The sequence below is a fragment of the Coregonus lavaretus genome (assembly GCF_964263955.1).
Source record: "Coregonus lavaretus genome assembly, contig: HAP1_SCAFFOLD_3214, whole genome shotgun sequence".
Classification (NCBI taxonomy): domain Eukaryota; kingdom Metazoa; phylum Chordata; class Actinopteri; order Salmoniformes; family Salmonidae; genus Coregonus; species Coregonus lavaretus.
This window is the reverse complement of record NW_028163357.1, coordinates 621-22667: the sequence shown is the minus strand read 5'-3', so window position 1 is coordinate 22667 and position 22047 is coordinate 621. Positions and strand designations below refer to the sequence as shown.

Sequence of the window (22047 nt, the reverse complement as noted above, 5' to 3'; positions counted from 1 at the left end):
GTCTCTCAGAGCGTTCACAGTCAGCCCACTGACACCCCTATCAGACCACAGCAAAATCACAGTCTACTTGAACAGAGCAATACTCAATCATAAGGCATCAAAGCCAAAGGAACTGAATAATATTAAGAAATACTATAGATGGAAGGAAAGTCGTGTCGAAACCTACCAAAAAACAATTAGGCAACAACAAATTCAATCCATTCTAGACAACTTCCTGGACAAAACGTTCCACTGTAATAGTGAAGGTGTAAACTTGGCAGTAGAAAACCTAAACAGTATATTTGACCTCTCAGCTTCCCTATCAAATCTAAAAATCTCTAACAGAAAACCAAAGAAAAGTAACAACAGTGATAAATGGTTTGATGAAGAATCCAAAAACCTAAGAAAGAAATTGAGAAACCTATCCAACCAAAAACATAGAGACCCAGAAAACCTGAGCCTACGCCTTCACTATGGTGAATCTTTAAAACAATACAGAAATACACTACGGAAAAAGAAGGAACAGCACGTTAGAAATCAGCTCAATGTAATTGAAGAATCCATAGACTCTAACCACTTCTGGGAAAATTGGAAAACACTTAACAAACAACAACACGAAGAGCTATCTATCCAAAATGGAGATGTATGGGTAAACCACTTCTCCAATCTTTCTGGCCCTATAACAAAGAACAAACATCAAAAAAAATATACATGATTATCATTAACAGCAGACTAGTTCATTTCCTCAGTGAAAACAATGTACTGAGCAAATGTCAAATTGTCTTTTTACCAAATTACCGTACGACAGACCACGTATTCACCCTGCACACCCTAATTGACAAACAAACAAACCAAAACAAAGGCAAAGTCTTCTCATGCTTTGTTTATTTCAAAAAAGTTTTTGACTCAATTTGGCATGAGGGTCTGCTATACAAATTGATGGACAGTGGTGTTGGGGGAAAAACATACAACATTATAAAATCCATGTACACAAACAACAAGTGTGCGGTTAAAACGATACATACCTCGGCCTCAACATCAGCGCCACAGGTAACTTCCACAAAGCTGTGAACGATCTGAGAGACAAGGCAAGAGCCAAATTCTATAACCACTTAAAAGGAAGCGATTCCCAAACCTTCCATTAAAAAGCCATCACCTACAGAGAGATGATCTTGGAGAAGAGTCCCCTAAGCAAGCTGGTCCCGGGGCTCTGTTCACAAACACAAACAGACCCCACAGAGCCCCAGGACAACAACAACAACACAATTAGACCCAACCAAATCATGAGAAAACAAAAAGAGAATTACTTGACACATTGGAAAGAATTAACAAACAAACAGAGAAAACTAGAATGCTATTTGGCCATAAACAGAGAGTACACAGTGGCAGAATACCTGACCACTGTGACTGACCCAAACTTAAGGAAAGCTTTGACTATGTACAGACTCAGTGAACATAGACTTGCTATTGAGAAAGGCCGCCGTAGGCAGACCTGGCTCTCAAGAGAAGACAGACTATGTGCACACTGCCTACAAAATGAGGTGGAAACTGAGCTGCACTTCCTAACCTCCTGCCAAATGAATGACCATATTAGAGACACATATTTCCCTCAGATTACACAGATCCACAAAGAATTCAGAAACAAACCCAATTTTGATAAACTCCCATATCTACTGGGTGAAATACCACAGTGTGCCATCACAGCAGCAATATTTGTGACCTGTTGCCACAAGAAAAGGGCAACTAGTGAAGAACAAACACCATTGTAAATACAACCCATATTTATGTTTATTTATTTTCCCATTTGTACTTTAACTATTTGCACATTGTTACAACACTGCATATATAAAATATTTTTTTATGATATTTGACATTTATTTCACTTTTGTTTACTATCTACTTCACTTGCTTTGGCAATGTTAACATATGTTTCCCATGCCAATAAAGCATAAATTGAAAATTAAATGAGAGAGAGAAAGAGAGAGAGAATCCACCGCCCTCCTCCCCCTTCTCCTCTCTCTGCCACCGAGCCTGCCTTGGTCTGAAGGCACGGCCACAGAGCTGTGTGTGTGTGTGTGTGTACGTGTGTGTATGTGTGTGTGTGTGTGTGTGTGTGTGTGTGTGTGTGTGTGTGTGTGTGTGTGTGTGTGTGTGTGTGTGTGTGTGTGTGTGTGTGCGTGCATCTGCACGTGAGGGTGTGATGAGTAGAGGAGCTCAGAGCTGGCCTCTCTCACGGTCATGGCTAATGGTGGCTCAGCAGTCAGGAGTCAGAGGGTAAGAGGGAGCATTGCAGCACATCCACAGGGACAACATGTATCTCTCCCTCTCTCTCTCGCTCTCTTAATTCCCTCTGTGCCCATCAGTCTCTCTGGTACTAAGACTACTCTCAGAGGGATGTTCTGTTGGCTTTGTAAGGGAGAATGGTCAGGGCAGGGGTGTGTGTGTGTTTGGCTTCTGGTCGGTCGAACAACTGTTTTTATTTCTCTCTCTAAACGCGTGAGTGATTAAACAAATGAATGATTGCAAATAAATGGCAATACCCTCTTTTTTTTAGAATACAATTGCTTTATAAAACAATTACTACTTGGTGTTTTTTATGAGAGTGAATGGTGTGTATCTGTAACATTTGCTGAATAGTTCTAAGATTAATAAAGGGCTCTGAGATTATCAGATGGATGGATCTGTGATGCTTGCCATAGATATCCCATTTTCACACTAACCCAGTTCTGTTCTGTTTGTTTGTGTTTCAGAGCATGGCGCTGGCCTCGCTCCAGTTGTCGTCGGTGCCCTGTGCCAGCGTCCCTACCATCCCCACCATCACCCTTGTCACCTATCCTCTCACCCAAAACACCCCCCACTGAGACCCAGCCGGGCCAAGTCAGAGCTAGCATCCGCCATGCTGTCAGGAAGCTGGCGTCGCTCCATGGTAGCCTCACCCGCCATGCCCTCTGCCTCCACCAGGGGGAGAACTACCAGTGTGGACAGTGTGTCCAGTAGGGGGAGCAGTGGCAGTGTGAGCAGCGGTGTGAGCGTGTCCGTGGGGTGTGGTGTCCCCAGTGGCACGGTGGTGCTGGAATCGCAGTACGACTATCAGTACCGCGGGGCAGACGGACGACATGTCTGCATCCGAGAGGGGGAGCGCTTTATTCTGCTGAGGAAGACTAACACTGACTGGTGGCAGGTAAGGAGGTCCTGACTGTGTGGCTAAGTTGGCATAGACTATGATGCTAGTGTGACCGGTGCGATTTGAAACCCGCGTGTCCCACGTGGTAACACAACCTCTTAACCAAGAACAAAATCCATGTGGTCAGAGGATTTTGTGTTTCCCAAACTTTGTGTAGGCAGGCTTTTTTTTTTTTTTTTTTTTGGAACTAAGTCCGGCTTCCAACTTACTCTCGAAAGTTGTAATAGTAGAATGCACATGGTGCAATTTCGAAATTGGGTTGTGGATCATCAGTTTTCCTCTTGTCATGTCGGTCATTGCATACCTTAGAGAGCTATTTATAACTTGTCAGAAATTTCCAGATCAACTAGCCCATATCAGATAAAAAAAAATTTAGCTAGGGATTTTAGGCCATAGATTTTGTAGTAATGTTTGTGTCACTCAAATATGACATGAATACACATTAGACATGGCAAAATGTATAGAATTGCAAGAAAATTAGCTTTAAAACTGCTAAATGTTCTCTTCACGACATGCCCATGACAAAACGTGTAGAATTGCAGGAAATAAGCTTTAAACCTACAAAATGTTCTCTCAAGAGGGGTGTGAACAGCGTGGGATGTTCCCCAAATGCTGGAAGGGGGGCTGAGTGAATGTTTTTATATCTAGCCTATGCATTCACTGTACTGTACTGTTACTTTGGCTAAAACTGCTTGTACCTCTCAATGGCATGAATAATTTATTTTTCTATGTATTATTTATTACCAGATGTATAATTTCTTATTATAACAAGGTGTGTCATTTCTTATTATTACCAGGAGAATCATTTCTTATTATTACCAGGAGAATCATTTCTTATTATTACCAGGAGTATCATTTCTTATTATTACCAGGAGTATCATTTCTTATTATTACCAGGAGTATCATTTCTTATTATTACCAGGTGTGTCATTTCTTATTATTACCAGGTGCGGAGGATCGGGGCAGCCAGTAAAGCCAAGCCCCTGTATGTCCCGGCTACGTACGTAGTGGAGGTACCCATCGCTCCTCTGTCATCAGTAGCACAACAACAAAATGCCAACAACAGCATGTGTAACCATGCCAACATGAGACTGCAGCTACAGTCATCTCTCTCTCTCTGCTCTAACAACCAGTACTCAGGTACGTTAGTGTGAGGGGGAGGGGGTGGGGTATCCCATGCGTGTGTGGCCCATGGTCAATTGATCTCCATGGTCCCTTTGGTAATACAAACATGTAATTGGTGTGTAAAAACACAAAGAGATCTTTTCTCACTCTCCTCCTCCTCCTCTCTTCCTCCTCCACAGTGCCCAAAACCTTCTGTCGGTCAATGGAGGACCTCAACTCTCACAGTGCCTTTAGGGGAGTCAACAGCCACAGCCCTACCCCCAGTCTGGGAGGAGGGGGATTCCCCACCATGCCCCTCCCTGCCCTCCCCTCCTACACCGCTACCTCCTCCCCAGGACACTTGCTGGTCCCTGGGGGCCCCCAGACCTCCATGGGCCCCTCGGCCCCCATCCCCCGTAGTAAGATTTGATTTGATTTGATTTATTTTATACATTCTTTTTTTATTTACTTTTAGTCATTTAGCTGACGCTCTTCTCCAGAGTGACTTACAGTTAGTGCATTAAACTACGTTTAGTAGGGAATAGCAACCACATATTACAGTCAGTGCTACAAGACCCTTCTTCAAAATAGCCGCTACTTAGTACATAGAAGGCTGCAGCAGCCGGAGACAACAGGACAATTAAACAATAATCGATTGTGGTCCTCCAGCTAAGAGCTTCAGCAACCTGCCCCAGAACCCTTACGAGGAGATCGAGGTGGGGGAGATGGGGGTCGGGATGGGACTGAGTGGACGGCGTACACCCATCGGGGGTGTTGCCAGGTCCCTTAGCCAGTGGGACGTGGCCGAGGCCACCCGCAGAAACAGCCATCTGCAGGTAAGAGTGGGCCAAGAGGGCCAACACACACACAGACAGGACACAAACACACACAGGACAGGACACACACACAGGACAGGACACACACACACACACACAGGACACACATAGAGACAGGACTCACACACAGGACAGGACACACACACACACACAGGACACACATAGAGACAGGACTCACACAGACATACACAGGACACACACACAGACAGGACACACACACAGGACAGGACACACACACAGGACAGGACACACACACACAGACATACACAGGACACACACACAGACAGGACACACACACAGGACAGGACACACACACACACACAGGACACACATAGAGACAGGACTCACACAGACATACACAGGACACACACACAGACAGGACACACACACAGGACAGGACACACACACAGGACAGGACACAAACACACAGGACAGGACACACACACACACACACAGGACACACATAGAGACAGGACTCACACAGACATACACAGGACACACACACAGACAGGACACACACACAGGACAGGACACACACACACAGACAGGACACCCACAGAGAGAGAGACACATAAACATACACACACACACAGGACACACACAGAGACAGGACACACACAGGACACACACAGAGACAGGACAGGACAGGGGCGAGAGCTATGCTACTGTAATTAAGATAGTTTGGAACAAGACCAGGGATATAGTGCTGGCGCACCCTCACCTTTTTCCAATTTGAGAAGACACGGAGCTGGTAAAAATATTTCTGGAAAATTATTTCTGAAGCTGAGATCACATAATGATGAATGAGTATTTTACATAACAGAACCGAATATAATAGCATAGCATAGTAGGCCTATAACATGACTGTTACACCAAAAACACCTAATTTCTAGTGAGATTTTAGGATGGTTAGCCGAAGCTGAATAGTCACATTTCTTTTCTCATGTGCCAAAAGTCAATAGGCAGGATATATGCTTTGATTGAGACAAAATACAAGAAAGGCTAATAGTTTGTTAACACTATCTTCTCTAATTCGCTCACCAAACCGTAATTCCAGAAGATCTAAATGCATATTCCCATGACACTAATTGAGATCAATCAAACGATTGGCGTGGAGATGCAGTTTTGTCATTTCACTGGTAAAATGTGAAGAATTATCATTCACGATTGACAGTGATATTGGCCTATTTTGAAGTTAGAGATACCTAACTTGGTGATTGAGGGTTTTAAACATTTGAGACAATATGTTGTGGGCACAGGCAGACGTTGCAATTGGAGGATGCATTTTATGCATATTCATATTCTAGAATGATATTTAATAGGCTACATCTGTCATATTCTAGAATGATATTCAATAGGCTACATCTGTCATATTCTAGAATGATATTCAATAGGCTACATCTGTCATATTCTAGAATGATATTTAATAGGCTGCATCTGTCATATTCTAGAATGATATTCAATAGGCTGCATCTGTCATATTCTAGAATGATATTCAATAGGCTATATCTGTCATATTCTAGAATGATATTCAATAGGCTACATCTGTCATATTCTAGAATGATATTCAATAGGCTGCATCTGTCATATTCTAGAATGATAGTCAATAGGCTACATCTGTCATATTCTAGAATGATATTCAATAGGCTACATCTGTCATATTCTAGAATGATATTAAATAGGCTACATCTGTCATATTCTAGAATGATATTCAATAGGCTACATCTGTCATATTCTAGAATGATATTCAATAGGCTGCATCTGTCATATTCTAGAATGATATTCAATAGGCTGCATCTGTCATATTCTAGAATGATATTCAATAGGCTACATCTGTCATATTCTAGAATGATATTCAATAGGCTGCATCTGTCATATTCTAGAATGATATTCAATAGGCTACATCTGTCATATTCTAGAATGATATTCAATAGGCTGCATCTGTCATATTCTAGAATGATATTCAATAGGCTGCATCTGTCGGTACACATTTCTATTGAGAAATTATGTCATTTTAAAAAACAGTTGCGCTCCCGCACCTAAAAAAATTTGCACTACACCACTGAAGAAGACACACTCAGACAGGACAAGGGATAGACTAGTGGGAACTTCGATAGCGTATGTGCTGTAGCCAACTCTTCTATCGCTGTCATGCATGGAATAATGATCAGATGATATAATAACAACTATCCCTAATCTCTCATGATAGACTGTTTATGACTCCCGAGTGGCGCAGTGGTCTAAGGCACTGCATCGCAGTGCTAGCTGTGCCACTAGAGATCCTGGTTTGAATCCAGGCTCTGTCGTAGCCGGCCGCGACCGGGAGACCCATGGGGCGGCGCACAATTGGCCCAGCGTCGTCCAGGGTAGGGGAGGGAATGGCCGGCAGGGATGTAGCTCAGTTGGTAGAGCATGGCATTTGCAACGCCAGGGTTGTGGGTTCGATTCCCACGGGGGGCCAGTATGAAAAATAAAAAAAGAATGTATGCACTCACTAACTGTAAGTCGCTCTGGATAAGAACGTCTGCTAAATGACTAAAATGTAAAAATGTAAATGTATGACATTACATCGAGTAGCTGGCCAGCACGCACGTGAGATTAGGTAAAACACCAAGATTATCCCTCATCGGGTACAGATGATGAAGGTTGTCGTGAAACAAACATGTTGGTTTGTGATAGAAAATAAACAATTTGGCTTTTCGTTAGAGCCAAGTATCCGTTCACTGGAAAACCAGAATCAGCCACTGCCAAGTTAGATAAGAGAGCAGAGGTTCCAAAAGCCACTGTCTGTGAGTCAACATGATCCAAAAGCCACTGTCTGTGAGTCAACATGATCCAAAAGCCACTGTCTGTGAGTCAACATGATCCAAAAGCCACTGTCTGTGAGTCAACATGATCCAAAAGCCACTGTCTGTGAGTCAACATGATCCAAAAGCCACTGTCTGTGAGTCAACATGATCCAAAAGCCACTGTCTGTGAGTCAACATGATCCAAAAGCCACTGTCTGTGAGTCAACATGATCCAAAAGCCACTGTCTGTGAGTCAACATGATCCAAAAGCCACTGTCTGTGAGTCAACATGATCCAAAAGCCACTGTCTGTGAGTCAACATGATCCAAAAGCCACTGTCTGTGAGTCAACATGATCCAAAAGCCACTGTCTGTGAGTCAACATGATCCAAAAGCCACTGTCTGTGAGTCAACATGATCCAAAAGCCACTGTCTGTGAGTCAACATGATCCAAAAGCCACTGTCTGTGAGTCAACATGATCCAAAAGCCACTGTCTGTGAGTCAACATGATCCAAAAGCCACTGTCTGTGAGTCAACATGATCCAAAAGCCACTGTCTGTGAGTCAACATGATCCAAAAGCCACTGTCTGTGAGTCAACATGATCCAAAAGCCCCTGTCTGTGAGTCAACATGATCCAAAAGCCACTGTCTGTGAGTCAACATGATCCAAAAGCCACTGTCTGTGAGTCAACATGATCCAAAAGCCACTGTCTGTGAGTCAACATGATCCAAAAGCCACTGTCTGTGAGTCAACATGATCCAAAAGCCACTGTCTGTGAGTCAACATGATCCAAAAGCCACTGTCTGTGAGTCAACATGATCCAAAAGCCACTGTCTGTGAGTCAACATGATCCAAAAGCCACTGTCTGTGAGTCAACATGATCCAAAAGCCACTGTCTGTGAGTCAACATGATCCAAAAGCCACTGTCTGTGAGTCAACATGATCCAAAAGCCACTGTCTGTGAGTCAACATGATCCAAAAGCCACTGTCTGTGAGTCAACATGATCCAAAAGCCACTGTCTGTGAGTCAACATGATCCAAAAGCCACTGTCTGTGAGTCAACATGATCCAAAAGCCACTGTCTGTGAGTCAACATGATCCAAAAGCCACTGTCTGTGAGTCAACATGATCCAAAAGCCACTGTCTGTGAGTCAACATGATCCAAAAGCCACTGTCTGTGAGTCAACATGATCCAAAAGCCACTGTCTGTGAGTCAACATGATCCAAAAGCCACTGTCTGTGAGTCAACATGATCCAAAAGCCACTGTCTGTGAGTCAACATGATCCAAAAGCCACTGTCTGTGAGTCAACATGATCCAAAAGCCACTGTCTGTGAGTCAACATGATCCAAAAGCCACTGTCTGTGAGTCAACATGATCCAAAAGCCACTGTCTGTGAGTCAACATGATCCAAAAGCCACTGTCTGTGAGTCAACATGATCCAAAAGCCACTGTCTGTGAGTCAACATGATCCAAAAGCCACTGTCTGTGAGTCAACATGATCCAAAAGCCACTGTCTGTGAGTCAACATGATTGTTGTGATTTGAACAGAGTTGACATCTAGCCTTTTTTTCTTTCTGTACACGCCATCTCTCTTTCTACTATCTCGCTTATTATCCCTCATTCTCTCTCTCTCTCTCTCTCGCTCTCTCTCTCTCTCGCTCTCACTCTCGCTCTCTCTCTCTCTCTCGCTCTCTCGTCTCTGTCCGAGAGCTCTCCCCCTCTCTCCCTCCATCTCTCTCTCTCTCTCTCTCTCTCTCTCTCTCTCTCTCTCTCGCTCTCTCTCTCTCTCGCTCTCTCTCTCGCTCTCACTCTCGCTCTCTCTCTCTCGCTCTCTCGTCTCTGTCCGAGAGCTCTCCCCCTCTCTCCCTCCATCTCTCTCTCTCTCTCTCTCTCTCTCTCTCTCTCTCTCTCTCTCCCTCTCTCTCTCTCTCTCTCTCTCTCTCTGAGGTCCTTTCTCCCTCATATCTCTGTCCAAGAGCTCTCCCCGTCTCTCCCTCCATCTCTCTCCTTCTCTCTCAGAGGGCCTTTCTACCTCCCTCCTTCCCTCCTTCCCTCCCTCCCTCCATCTCTCTCTCTCTCTTTCTCTCTGAAGGCCTGTCTCCCTCGTGTCTTTAAGCTCAGTAAGCAGGATTAGAGCAACATCCACGTCACAAGCCGCTATTTTCCACACACTGCATCACACACACACACAGCTGGCCGGACTGGTTCGAGGAGCGTTGGCCACTACACCACCTCAAAGACATCGGGCTTCATCCCAAATGGCACCCTATTCCCTATATAGTGTGCTACTTTTGACCAGGGCCCTATGGGCCCTAACACTAAATAGGGAATAGGGTGTCATTTGGGACGAAGCCCAGCTCATAGAACATTCCTCACATTGGAATGTTAATGCTGTCTTTAATATAAGCCACAATAAAAGTTACTGCCATCTCCCAGAATGGCCTAGATAAAAGTCCTGTCATCTCCCAGGATGGCCCAGATAAAAGTTCTGCCATCTCCCAGAATAACCCAGACAAAAGTCCTGCCATCTCCCAGAATGGCCCAGATAAAAGTCCTGTCATCTCCCAGAATAACCCAGACAAAAGTCCTGTCATCTCCCAGAATAGCCCAGATAAAACAGAATGGCCCAGATAAAAGTTCTGCCATCTCCCAGAATAACCCAGACAAAAGTCCTGCCATCTCCCAGAATGGCCCAGATAAAAGTCCTGTCATCTCCCAGAATAACCCAGACAAAAGTCCTGTCATCTCCCAGAATAGCCCAGATAAAACAGAATGGCCCAGATAAAAGTCCTGCCATCTCCCTGAGTGGCCCAGATAAAAGTCCTGTCATCTCCCAGAATGGCCCAGATAAAAGTCCTGTCATCTCCCAGAATGGCCCAGATAAAAGTTCTGCCATCTCCCAGAATGGCCCAGATAAAAGTCCTGCCATCTCCCAGAATGGCCCAGATAAAAGTCTTGCCATCTCCCAGAATGCATAAATGTACGCACGGATACACACACACACATGAATACATGCATGCATGCAAGCACCGACCCACACACACACACATTATACAAGGGTTTAAACAGATCAGGCCTATAGTGAGAGGGGAGGTTAGAGTCAGCTTTAGGTGTTTTGTGTCAGTTGAAGGTAAAACAGCAGTGTGGAAAAACACGTAATTTCCAGAAAACCACAGACACCTCCTCTCCTCACAGGTTACATCGGGTTAAGATACAGGAAACACACACACACACACACACACACACACACACACACCACACACACACACACACACACACACACACACACACACACACACACACACAACCCCTCCCTTCCTCCCCCCATACATAAAAGGATTGTTGCGGGGCCTCCCGAGTGACGCAGCGGTCTAAGGCGCTGCATCGCAGTGCTAGAGGCGTCACTACAGACCCGGGTTCGATCCCGGGCTGTGTCGCAGCCGACCAGGAGACCCATGAGGCGGCACACAATTTGCCCAGCGTCGTCCAGGTTAGGGGAGGGTTTGGCTGGCCTGGATGTCCTTGTCCCATCGCGCTCTAGCAACTCCTTGTGGCGGGCTGGGCGCATGAAACGCTGTCTTCGGTGGCCAGCTGTACGGGGTTTCCTCCGACACATTGGTGCGGCTGGCTTACGGGTTAAGCAAGCAGTGTGTCAAGAAGCAGTGCGGGTCGCGACTTGGCCGGGTTGTGTTTTCGGAGGACGCATGGCTCTCGACCTTTGCCTCTCCCGAGTCCGTATGGGAGTTGCAGCGATGGGACAAGACTGGAACTACCAACTGAGGAGAAAAAAAGCGTAAAAAATGGATTGTTGCACAAACATGCATTTAAACACAGTTGAGTGAACAATTACATTGTTTTGAACTTGAACTTGAATCCAGCCTCCATTGCTAGTTCAAAATCAAATTAAATATTTTTCGTCACATGCTTGGTAAACAACAGGTGTAGACTAACAGTGAAATGCTTACTGACGGGTCCTTTTCCAACAATGCAGAGTTAAAGATACAAATAAAATAAAAAATGAAATACTGACACGAGGAATAACTCATAACAAACAGCACTGAGTCGATGTGCAGGGGTATGAGGTAATTGAGCTAGCTATATACATATTGGTAGGTACTTGTAGTATTTATAGAGATGCAGTATTATGTGATATTACAAAACTAGTTTATTTATTTATTACCAAATGAGTTTATTTATTTATTTATTACCAAACTAGTTTATTTATTTATTACCAAACTAGTTTATTTATTTATTACCAAATGAGTTTATTTATTTATTACCAAAGTAGTTTATTTATTTATTTATTACCCAAACTAGTTTATTTATTTATTAATTACCAAATGAGTTTATTTATTTATTTATTACCAAACTAGTTTATTTATTTATTACCAAATGAGTTTATTTATTTATTTATTACCAAACTAGTTTATTTATTTATTTATTACCAAACTAGTTTATTTATTTATTACCCAAACTAGTTTATTTATTACCAAACTAGTTTATTTATTTATTTATTACCAAACTAGTTTATTTATTTATTACCAAACTAGTTTATTTATTTATTACCAGTACCAACTACTTTGGTCTCAGGTGAGTGTAATGTATTATAGGCCTGTGTGTGTGTGTGTGTGTGTGTGTGTGTGTGTGTGTGTGTGTGTGTGTGTGTGTGTGTGTGTGTGTGTGTGTGTGTGTGTGTGTGTGTGTGTGTGTGTGTGTGTGTGTGTGTGTGTGTGTGTGTGTGGTGTGTGTGTGTGTGTGTGTGTGTGTGTGTGTGTGTGTGTGTGTGTGTGTGTGTGTGTGTGTGTGTGTGTGTGTGTGTGTGTGTGTGTGTGTGTGTGTGTGTGTGTGTGTGTGTGTGTGTGTGTGTGTGTGTGTGTGTGTGTGTGTGTGTGTGTGTGTGTGTGTGTGTGCGTGCGTGCGTGCGTGCGTGCGTGCGTGCGTGCGTGCGTGCGTGCGTGCGTGCGTGCGTGCGTGCGTGCGTGTGTGTCAGTGGGCAGTCAAGAAGAACCACAAACTGAAGAGGATGTGGCTTCAACAGAAAACAGAGAGAGAGAGAGAGAGAGAGAGAGAGAGAGAGAGAGAGAGAGAGAGAGAGAGAGAGAGAGAGAGAGAGAGAGAGAGAGAGAGAGAGAGAGAGAGAGAGAGAGAGAGAGAGAGAGAGAGAGAGAGAGAGAGAGAGAGAGAGAGAGATGGAGGGAGAGAGGGGGAGAGCTCTCGGACAGAGACGAGAGAGCGAGAGAGAGCGAGAGCGAGAGAGAAACCGAAAAGAGAATGAAAGAAACCGAGAGAAAGACGGATACCCATCCACCTCAACATGTAGTCAGCGAGGCCTAAGGACTGAGCTTGTAGAAAACCTTCATTTACATGCACCAGTGACTAGCTCTAGTGAACTGACTGCTACGTAACATAATGCAGGCTATAGGAGGCCATCTGTTGCACTGAAATAGATTGAAAAGTAAATCTGTAATATGGTAAATCATCTTTCCATGAAAGCTGTAGTGATGAGGCTATACGATGCAGCTTTATCCCCATGTTATGTAACGGTAGTCATTCTATTAATGACAGCTGGGGCTGAGTGGCACGTGAGACCTGTAGACTATACTAAACTGTATGATACATACACACACACACATACACACATACACATACACACATACACACACACACACCCTAACCTAACGTTTTCCCCATCAAACTGTGTCCAACGTCATGTAACCTGTTATTGACCTTATACAGTATAACCTCCTCTCTCTCCCCCACCAGGTGTCTCCCCAGTCCTACATTTCCCAGCAGTCTCTCCTGGTGTCTCCTCTATACTCCGCCATCCACCAGGTGAAGAGGCGGAGCCAAGTGGAGCCTCCCAGCCCCGCCCCCGGCCAGCGACCCCTGCAGGTCATTTTGTTTGTTGTATTTCACAGTTTGATTCTGATGAAGGCCGTTGACGATGGAAATGTCATGTTTTTAACTTTAAATGTTTTTAACTTAAAATAACTAATACATTTTAAGTTTGATTGAGAGTCCTTTCAAACAGTAATTTAAAAAATGCACTTAGCAAAGATGATGTGCATACATAAAGCTATTGAGGAAGACACAAAAAATACACAAAATGACACAAAAAAGTCCAATACATATTTCCGTTGTGCCCCTGCAGGTGCTGGACCTATGGGAGCAATACTCGGACCCTTCCATGGGGCGATGTTTCTATGTCAACACCGTTACCAAGGAGAGGTCCTGGAAACCCCCCCGCAGAGCCCGTGAACGGGTAACAGACATAACAGGGATATACAGATCACAGGGTCCTATGTTAATTTACAGATATACAGATCACAGGGTCCTATGTTAATTTACAGATATACAGATCACAGGGTCCTATGTTAATTTACAGATATACAGATCACAGGGTCCTATGTTAATTTACAGATATACAGATCACAGGGTCCTATGTTAATTTACAGATATACAGATCACAGGGTCCTATGTTAATTTACAGATATACAGATCACAGGGTCCTATGTTAATTTACAGATATACAGATCACAGGGTCCTATGTTAATTTACAGAACACAGGGTCCTATGTTAATTTACAGATATACAGATCACAGGGTCCTATGTTAATTTACAGATATACAGATCACAGGGTCCTATGTTAATTTACAGATATACAGATCACAGGGTCCTATGTTAATTTACAGATATACAGATCACAGGGTCCTATGTTAATTTACAGAACACAGGGTCCTATGTTAATTTACAGATATTCAGATCACAGGGTCCTATGTTAATTTGAACAGTACACGTATTGTGAAACAGTACAACTATTTTTGGGGACAATAGAGTCTATCAACACTTTTTTTAAATGTTGCCAGCAATGACAAATAGTAGGACAGATGTGCTTTCAAACTAACACCTATACTCTCTTCCCTGCTACAGGCTAGTCCGATGCAGCCACAGACGGTCCCAAGGGACGCCAACCACCTGTCTCTCCCCATCTCAGGCACAGAGAATGGCAACATGAACAGGGTAGGTCCACATGGCAACATGAACAGGGTAGGTCCACATGGCAACATGAACAGGGTAGGTCCACATGGCAACATGAACAGGGTAGGTCCACATGGCAACATGAACAGGGTAGGTCCACATGGCAACATGAACAGGGTAGGTCCACATGGCAACATGAACAGGGTAGGTCCACATGGCAACATGAACAGGGTAGGTCCACATGGCAACATGAACAGGGTAGGTCCACATGGCAACATGAACAGGGTAGGTCCACCTACAGCCTCGTTTTCCTCACAGTATCTGACGTAAAAAAAAATAAAAAAAATAAACTGTTACAAGGACTTCATTAAGTGTTGTAATGTGAATGTGTTGCTAGTGTTGTCAACCTCGTGACCATGAACTAATGAAACAGGGAGATGTAGCCTGCACACAACAGCAGGCGGGACCGGAAATGTTTTATTCCTTTATTACTACTGATTTGTGATTGAGGTATGTTACATGGATGATTTGCAGGTAGAAATGGTAATGGTATAACCTTTTAAATGCTTCCAGTGCTTCAGTATTTTAGCGGCAGAATATTTTCACACATGGCTTTTTTTGGCGGCACCTTTACCCGGGCCCTTTTAAAGGTAGTAACTCGTAATGGGAGAGTTCAGTGAAATAAATGTATTCAGATATTTGTTTCCTTACTTTGTGAGCAGTCTATGGACTGCTCCTAATCTCTCCTGGACAAATTCTGCGCATAAACTGAATAATCTATCGTGACAGGATGGAATTCACAGGAAAACGAGCATCAGCATTCCGATGTTTGAGTTTTCGTAACAGATTATTTGGACGTACCAGGATTGGGCGAAGGCGGTGCTTAAACTTCGACAGCTTCGCACATGTGGTGAAATTAGTTTAGAAATGGTATTTTGCGTGTGTGGAGACTTTGCAAACCGGAAATCCCAATTTCTAACAGGTATAGTTAGCGTCTTCGGACTGAAACCGTTACTTTACTAAAGTTACACATCACACTACTACAACAGTGTTACTGTTTTGGAATTAAAATGTTGAATATATTTCCGTAACATCATGTGTTGTGTGCTCATTGTTTAACCATTGATATGTTCTAGGGGCCATTTTGAGACATTAAGGAGCATCAGGTACTGCTGGAATGTCTACCAATGGCATGTACATCTTTTTGTGAGAAATTACACTGGTCACTCAAAACAGTTATAAAGTATTTATAAAGTATAAATAGCCCACACTTTAGATGAGGCCACACAAAAATACTTGACTAGTAAATGGTTTATAAGGACCTATATTAAAGATCTTATGAATGATCCTATGAATCGTTATTAAATACTAAAAGTTGTTTATAAATGTGTGATTAACTAGGTTACTAACATTTACAAATGTGGGAGTAGTGATTCATAAATTATGAATAAACTATTTACTAATCCATTATAAATGCTTTATTATGTGGAGTTATTATAAAGTGCTACCATTTATTCATTCATTTGTTAATTCCTCTGAAATGGCTTGGCGTTTAGCTTATCTCGGTAACAGTAAGAAGTTGATGCGTGTTGATATAATGTAGACAAGGAACGCTACCCAGACACTGAACCAGAGCTTTATGGACACCAAGACTCCACAGGTTGTCAGGATAACACTTTGGCCCTGCCCAGAAACAAGCCCTGACCCGCTAGGCGCTTGTGGAGATCTGATAGTGTTGGATAGTTAAAATTCGACCTAGCTTATCAGTGGGCAAGGTGGCGCTAAATCCATACTACGTATGCCTATCTATTCTACAGTGTGCCAGGTGAGTAGGAACCGTGGGTTGTACAGTGTAACAATGAGCAATTACAACAGTTGTTATAGTGTACTTACATGAGTAACCACACAGTGTTGTAAAGTGGGATTGTGTCTGGGCTTCATCCAACTTCAACTCCAACTGACCTGTAGTGCTAGTGTCACCATGGTGACTACAAAGATAAGAGCAGTCAGTGAATTAAAATAAGGTCTCTGTAGATAATTATACTGTTGTCCTTGTTGTTACTGTTAGCGGTCTTATATTGTTGATATGATAATGTATCTGGGTACGTCCCAAATTGCACCCTGTTCCCTATATAGTGCACTACTTTTGACCCTTAGCCTAGGGTGCCATTTGGGATGCTCAGTCTAGGCACATGGCTTCCTGGTTGTGCATAGTGAGAGCGATGGTACATGCTGATAATGTTAATGTTAGGTTCCATATAGAAAGAGGAAGTTTGTGCCGTGAGAGAGAGAGAAGGACAGAGAGAGGTGAATTTCAGGTTGTGGTTCCTTTGTTCAGATGAAAAGGTGCATTGTCAGGAAGGTACACTACATCTGACAGTGGCGTGGACTGACTCTCGTATTGATTACCAAGGGAACATTCGTTTTATAGTTTGGTTTGGTTTTCATCTGGACTCTGATACAGGTGATATAGGCTACTGATGAACAGTGTGACTGTAAGTTCCGTTTTTTTTATTGTGTGTGTGGATGGGTGTGTGTGTGTGTGTGACTGTGTGTGAGGGAGAGTGAGTGTAACACAGCACTAGCTAATGTATATTTCATCAGTTAGCTTCTACTTTCTTAGACAAAAAGGTGCTCTCTAGAACCTAAAAGGGTTTTTCGGCTGTCCCCATAGGAGAACCCTTTGAAGAACCCTTTTTAGTTGCAGGTAGAACCCTTTTCGGTTACACGTAGAACCCTTTCCACAGAGGGTTCAACATGGAACCCAAAAGGGTTCTAGCTGGAAGCAAATATAGTTCTACCTGGAACCAAAAAGGGTTCTCTTATGGGGACAGCTAAAGAACCCCTTTGGAACCCTTTTTTGTAAGAGTGTAGTCTCACGTTAGTGCTTGTGTCTTCACATTTGCTAGATAACAGACTAGTATGACTGACTGTACAGTACGTCTATGTGTCCCAGTTTGTGACAACAATATACACGTCAACAAGTTATAGATTTCAGCTGTGATAAAGCTATCTGTGCTTTTCACTATGGGCAACAGCTAATGGGGATCCTAATAAATACGAAATACTAAATACTATTACTGAACTGTGGTGAGGTGAGCATTCTCAGGGATTTTTCAGATTTGTCTGGTCATTGTGAAATATAGTATCAACTGACATGTTTGGAAAGAAAGTGTATTTATGCCTTTTTGTGTTGCGTAATGTGTTGGTCATTCTAGACCAGTGTTTGCTGTAATTTGCCTTTGTAGTGAAGCAAAATACAAATGGACTGTGGACTGTAAGGAAATAGTGTTCTTCCTCTTCTTCAGCTCTCTCCAGACTTCCTGTACGGTGGGCAGAATGCTGACAGTGGCTGGGAGCTGGTTCAGGTGAGATTTGAATGGAATGGAATGTAGAGATTCATGGAATGTGTACAGGGGAAATAACTTCCTGGCAACAAAACAAGGAACTAAAAGTTTAACAATACAACAATAATATCTACATAAACTAATTTCTCCAACGGTGCTATCAGAATCAATCAGCATCCTTTAATTACTTTCTTACATATCCTCTAATAATGTCTGGAATGGATCTAATGGAATGGTATCAAAAACATGGTTTTCATGTGTTTGATACCATTCCATTCCACTCCATTCTACCCATTCCACTCCATTCTACCCATTCCACTCCATTCTACCCATTCCACTCCATTCTACCCATTCCATTCCATTCTACCCATTCCACTCCATTCTACCCATTCCACTCCATTCCATTCCATTCCACTCCATTCTACCCATTCCACTCCATTCCACTCCATTCCACTCCATTCTACCCATTCCACTCCATTCCACTCCATTCCACTCCATTCCACTCCATTCTACCCATTCCACTCCATTCCACTCCATTCCAGCCATTATTATGAGCCGTCCTCCCCTCAGCAGCCTCCACTGATATACACAGAGTAGCTGACCTGCCCCTCTCTGTGTTCCTGCCCTGTAGAGCATGCAGAGAGCAGTGTCCTCAGACACCATCAGCACCACAGCTTTCAGTACAGAGGAGTCTCAGGGGGTTGTCCAGCGACGTCACTCTGCCCTACTGCATCATGGGACAGAGCAGCTCAGCCACTCACGATCCATAATACTGCCCGAGAACGGCAAGGTATACACAGCACACACACACACACACACACACACACACACACACACACACACACACACACACACACACACACACACACACACAGACACACACACACACACACACAGACACACACACACACACACACACACACACACACACACACACACACACACACACACACACAGAGCCAGGTAGACAGACACATGCTAGCAGAATGACGCAGACACACACCTATTGTTGTCCAGATAGTCAATTCCTGTTTTACTTCTGGGGGGAATGGTGTTAACAATTGTGATTACCTTTTGTGCAAAGGAAGGAAGCAAAGTCTTCTCCCTCACAAACGGAAACTCTAGGCCAAACCCCTCCCTTCCGCTAATTTCACGTGTTTATCATGGCCAAAAAATACATATTTGTTTTCATCAATGTTTACGATAGAGCCAATTCTGACTTTGTGGCTGTATTAACTAGTGGAAACCGTTTATTATCCATATGGGCTTAAAAATCACAGCACCAGTTTAAGCACCGCCTTTGCCCAATCCTGATTCGTCCAAATAATCAATGACAAAAACCCAAAACCAGGAATTACTGGTGCTTGGAATCACATAATTCTACATGGGCCTTGACAGATTCTCACCGTTTCATGTGTCCGTGAGAATCTATCCACGAGATATTGGTCAAGACCTAACATGTATGTGTTGTTCCTAGCTTGGCCGGCAGTGCAGAGACTGCTCCTACCCTGGGACCAGTGTGGTGGTGGAGCCTCCGTCTCCAGGCAGCTCTCCAGACAGCAATGACAGCTCCACACCAGTGAGACTCACAACCCAATGTCCCCAATGTCCCCAACTGTCCCTCTGCCTCCGCTGTCTCCCAACTGTAACCCCTGTCCCACTGTCCGTCCATGCTTCTAGTGACATTTGGCAACTCTTTCCCCCTGGGTTGTTGCTGTAAATTACAATGTGTTTTCAGTTCACTTACTGTGTGCACCAACGTAGTCATCAGAGCAGCCTGTGAATTATCCCTCTGTATCACCAGTTAATCTCCCCCACCTCTTCCATCCTCAGGAGCTGGAGAAAGCAGGTCTGCTGAATAAGACCAAGATAGCAGAGGGAGGCAGGAAACTGAGGTAGACTGTCCGTGATACGAGGAGGATATAACCTTCCACATCCTGTATCTGCTGTAGAGGTTTGGAACCCTGTGTGTGTGTGTGTTCTCCTGGTGTGTGTTTTAGGAAAAACTGGAATCCGTCGTGGGTGGTTCTGGTTGGGAACAGTCTGGTGTTCTTCAAGGATCCTAAATCACAGACCCCCTCCAGCTGGGTAAGATAGTCATTGAGTTTTAACTATCATAGATCGAGTTGAAATAACTGTTGTTGTTTTGTTTTTTTTACGTCTCAAGACTGATTTCTTATTTTGTGTGTTGGTATCCAGAAACCAGGCAACAGTCGTCCGGAGAGCAGTGTAGACCTGAGAGGAGCTGTGGTGCAGTGGACCAATGACCTGTCCAGCAAGAAGAACGTCTTCAAGGTCAGTCACACACCAGGAGGCAGGGATGTCACTCAAACCATCATTTTCTTGTTTGCATATAATTTCAATGACATTTTTAAGACACTTTATTTCACCCTGTATTTTAGGGAAGTCAAATGTGTCTATTTAAGTCTCACTGAGAGAGAACCGTTTTAGTGGTTTTCTGTGAGAAAAAAAACATTCTCACCTCCTCTTGAGAGGAAGCTCAGTATCTGAATGTAGGCTATGTGTTGTAGCAGTACTCGTTGAGCACCAGGGTCAGGCTATGTGTTGTAGCAGTACTCGATGAGCACCAGGGTTAGGCTATGTGTTGTAGCAGTACTCGATGTGAGCACCAGGGTTCGGCTATGTGTTGTAGCAGTACTCGATGAGCACCAGGGTTAGGCTATGTGTTGTAGCAGTACTCGATGAGCACCAGGGTTAGGCTATGTGTTGTAGCAGTACTCGATGAGCACCAGGGGTTAGGCTATGTGTTGTAGCAGTACTCGATGAGCACCAGGGTTAGGCTATGTGTTGTAGCAGTACTCGATGAGCACCAGGGTTAGGCTATGTGTTGTAGCAGTACTTGATGAGCACCAGGGTCAGGCTATGTGTTGTAGCAGTACTCGATGAGCACCAGGGTTCGAGACAATTCAATTTCAACTCAGTCAATTCAATACATGCCTTAAAATTCCAGTTCAAGAATTGAAAATCGGCATTCATTCTCAATGCAAATTTTGTAATTCCTGAATTGTAATTTGAATTCATTTCCCGAATTGACTGAATGGAAATTGAAATTTTTGGAAGAAGTAGTAGTAAGTAGTAGACTACCTGGGAAGTAGTTTGTGATTTTGGGACTAACCCACGGTCTGTTTGTGTGGTAGCTGAGGACAGTGACAGGGAATGAGTTCCTACTGCAGTCAGAGACAGACTCACTGATCAGAGAGTGGTTCAACACCATCCACAGTGTCATCGACAGACTGGTGAGTCTCACACACTGTGTGTGTGTTTGTGTGTGTGTGGTGTGTGTGTGTGCGCGTGTGTGTGTGTGTGTGTGTGCATGAGCTCTAGAACTATTTGCAACAGATATTCAGCCACAGGATGTTGGTGGCACCTTAGCTGGGGAGGACGGGCTCGTGGTAATGACTGGAGTGGAATCAGTGGAATGGTTTCCATGTGTGTGATGTCATTCCATTCGCTCCGTTCCAGCCATTATATATGGCCGTACCTCCTCTCAGCAGCCTGTATTCAGCTACTCTAGGAGGACAATGGAAGTTCATTAAAAACCTTTCATAATGATCAAACACCAACTTATTTTAGCGTCTAGCTTTCATCAGGGTGCTTACAGATAGTTAACAAAGTCGTCTGGTACAAGTTCAAATTCTCTTCTCTTCTATAGGATCGGGAGAATCCCCCTGGACAATGTCCTGTTGTACTCTCTGAGGAGGGCGGGTAGTGTAGATATGTTGGACCCCAGTGGAGACGAGGAGGACAGAGGAGGGGTATATAAAGCATCACGTTGAGTCTCTCCTCCATCTCCTCCATCCAAGGGT

At 43.8% G+C, this 22047-nt stretch overlaps 1 protein-coding gene across 1 annotated transcript in view; it reads left to right on the top strand.

Annotated features, from left to right (window-relative positions):
• Window positions 1–21477, top strand: part of LOC311118212 (rho GTPase-activating protein 9-like) — a gene marked incomplete at its 3' end in the record, with an annotated part of 39059 nt that extends 17582 nt beyond the window's left edge. The window contains exons 3-16 of the mRNA XM_084193057.1: window positions 2730–3160; window positions 4111–4303; window positions 4468–4686; window positions 4937–5103; window positions 13659–13787; window positions 14047–14157; window positions 14826–14915; window positions 18182–18241; window positions 18852–19010; window positions 19698–19799; window positions 20054–20115; window positions 20221–20308; window positions 20420–20515; window positions 21379–21477. Of these exons, the coding sequence (XP_084049183.1) occupies window positions 2876–3160; window positions 4111–4303; window positions 4468–4686; window positions 4937–5103; window positions 13659–13787; window positions 14047–14157; window positions 14826–14915; window positions 18182–18241; window positions 18852–19010; window positions 19698–19799; window positions 20054–20115; window positions 20221–20308; window positions 20420–20515; window positions 21379–21477 (1860 nt within the window). The remainder of the gene's footprint in view (window positions 1–2729; window positions 3161–4110; window positions 4304–4467; window positions 4687–4936; window positions 5104–13658; window positions 13788–14046; window positions 14158–14825; window positions 14916–18181; window positions 18242–18851; window positions 19011–19697; window positions 19800–20053; window positions 20116–20220; window positions 20309–20419; window positions 20516–21378) is intronic.
• Between the last annotated feature and the right edge of the window lie 570 nt (window positions 21478–22047).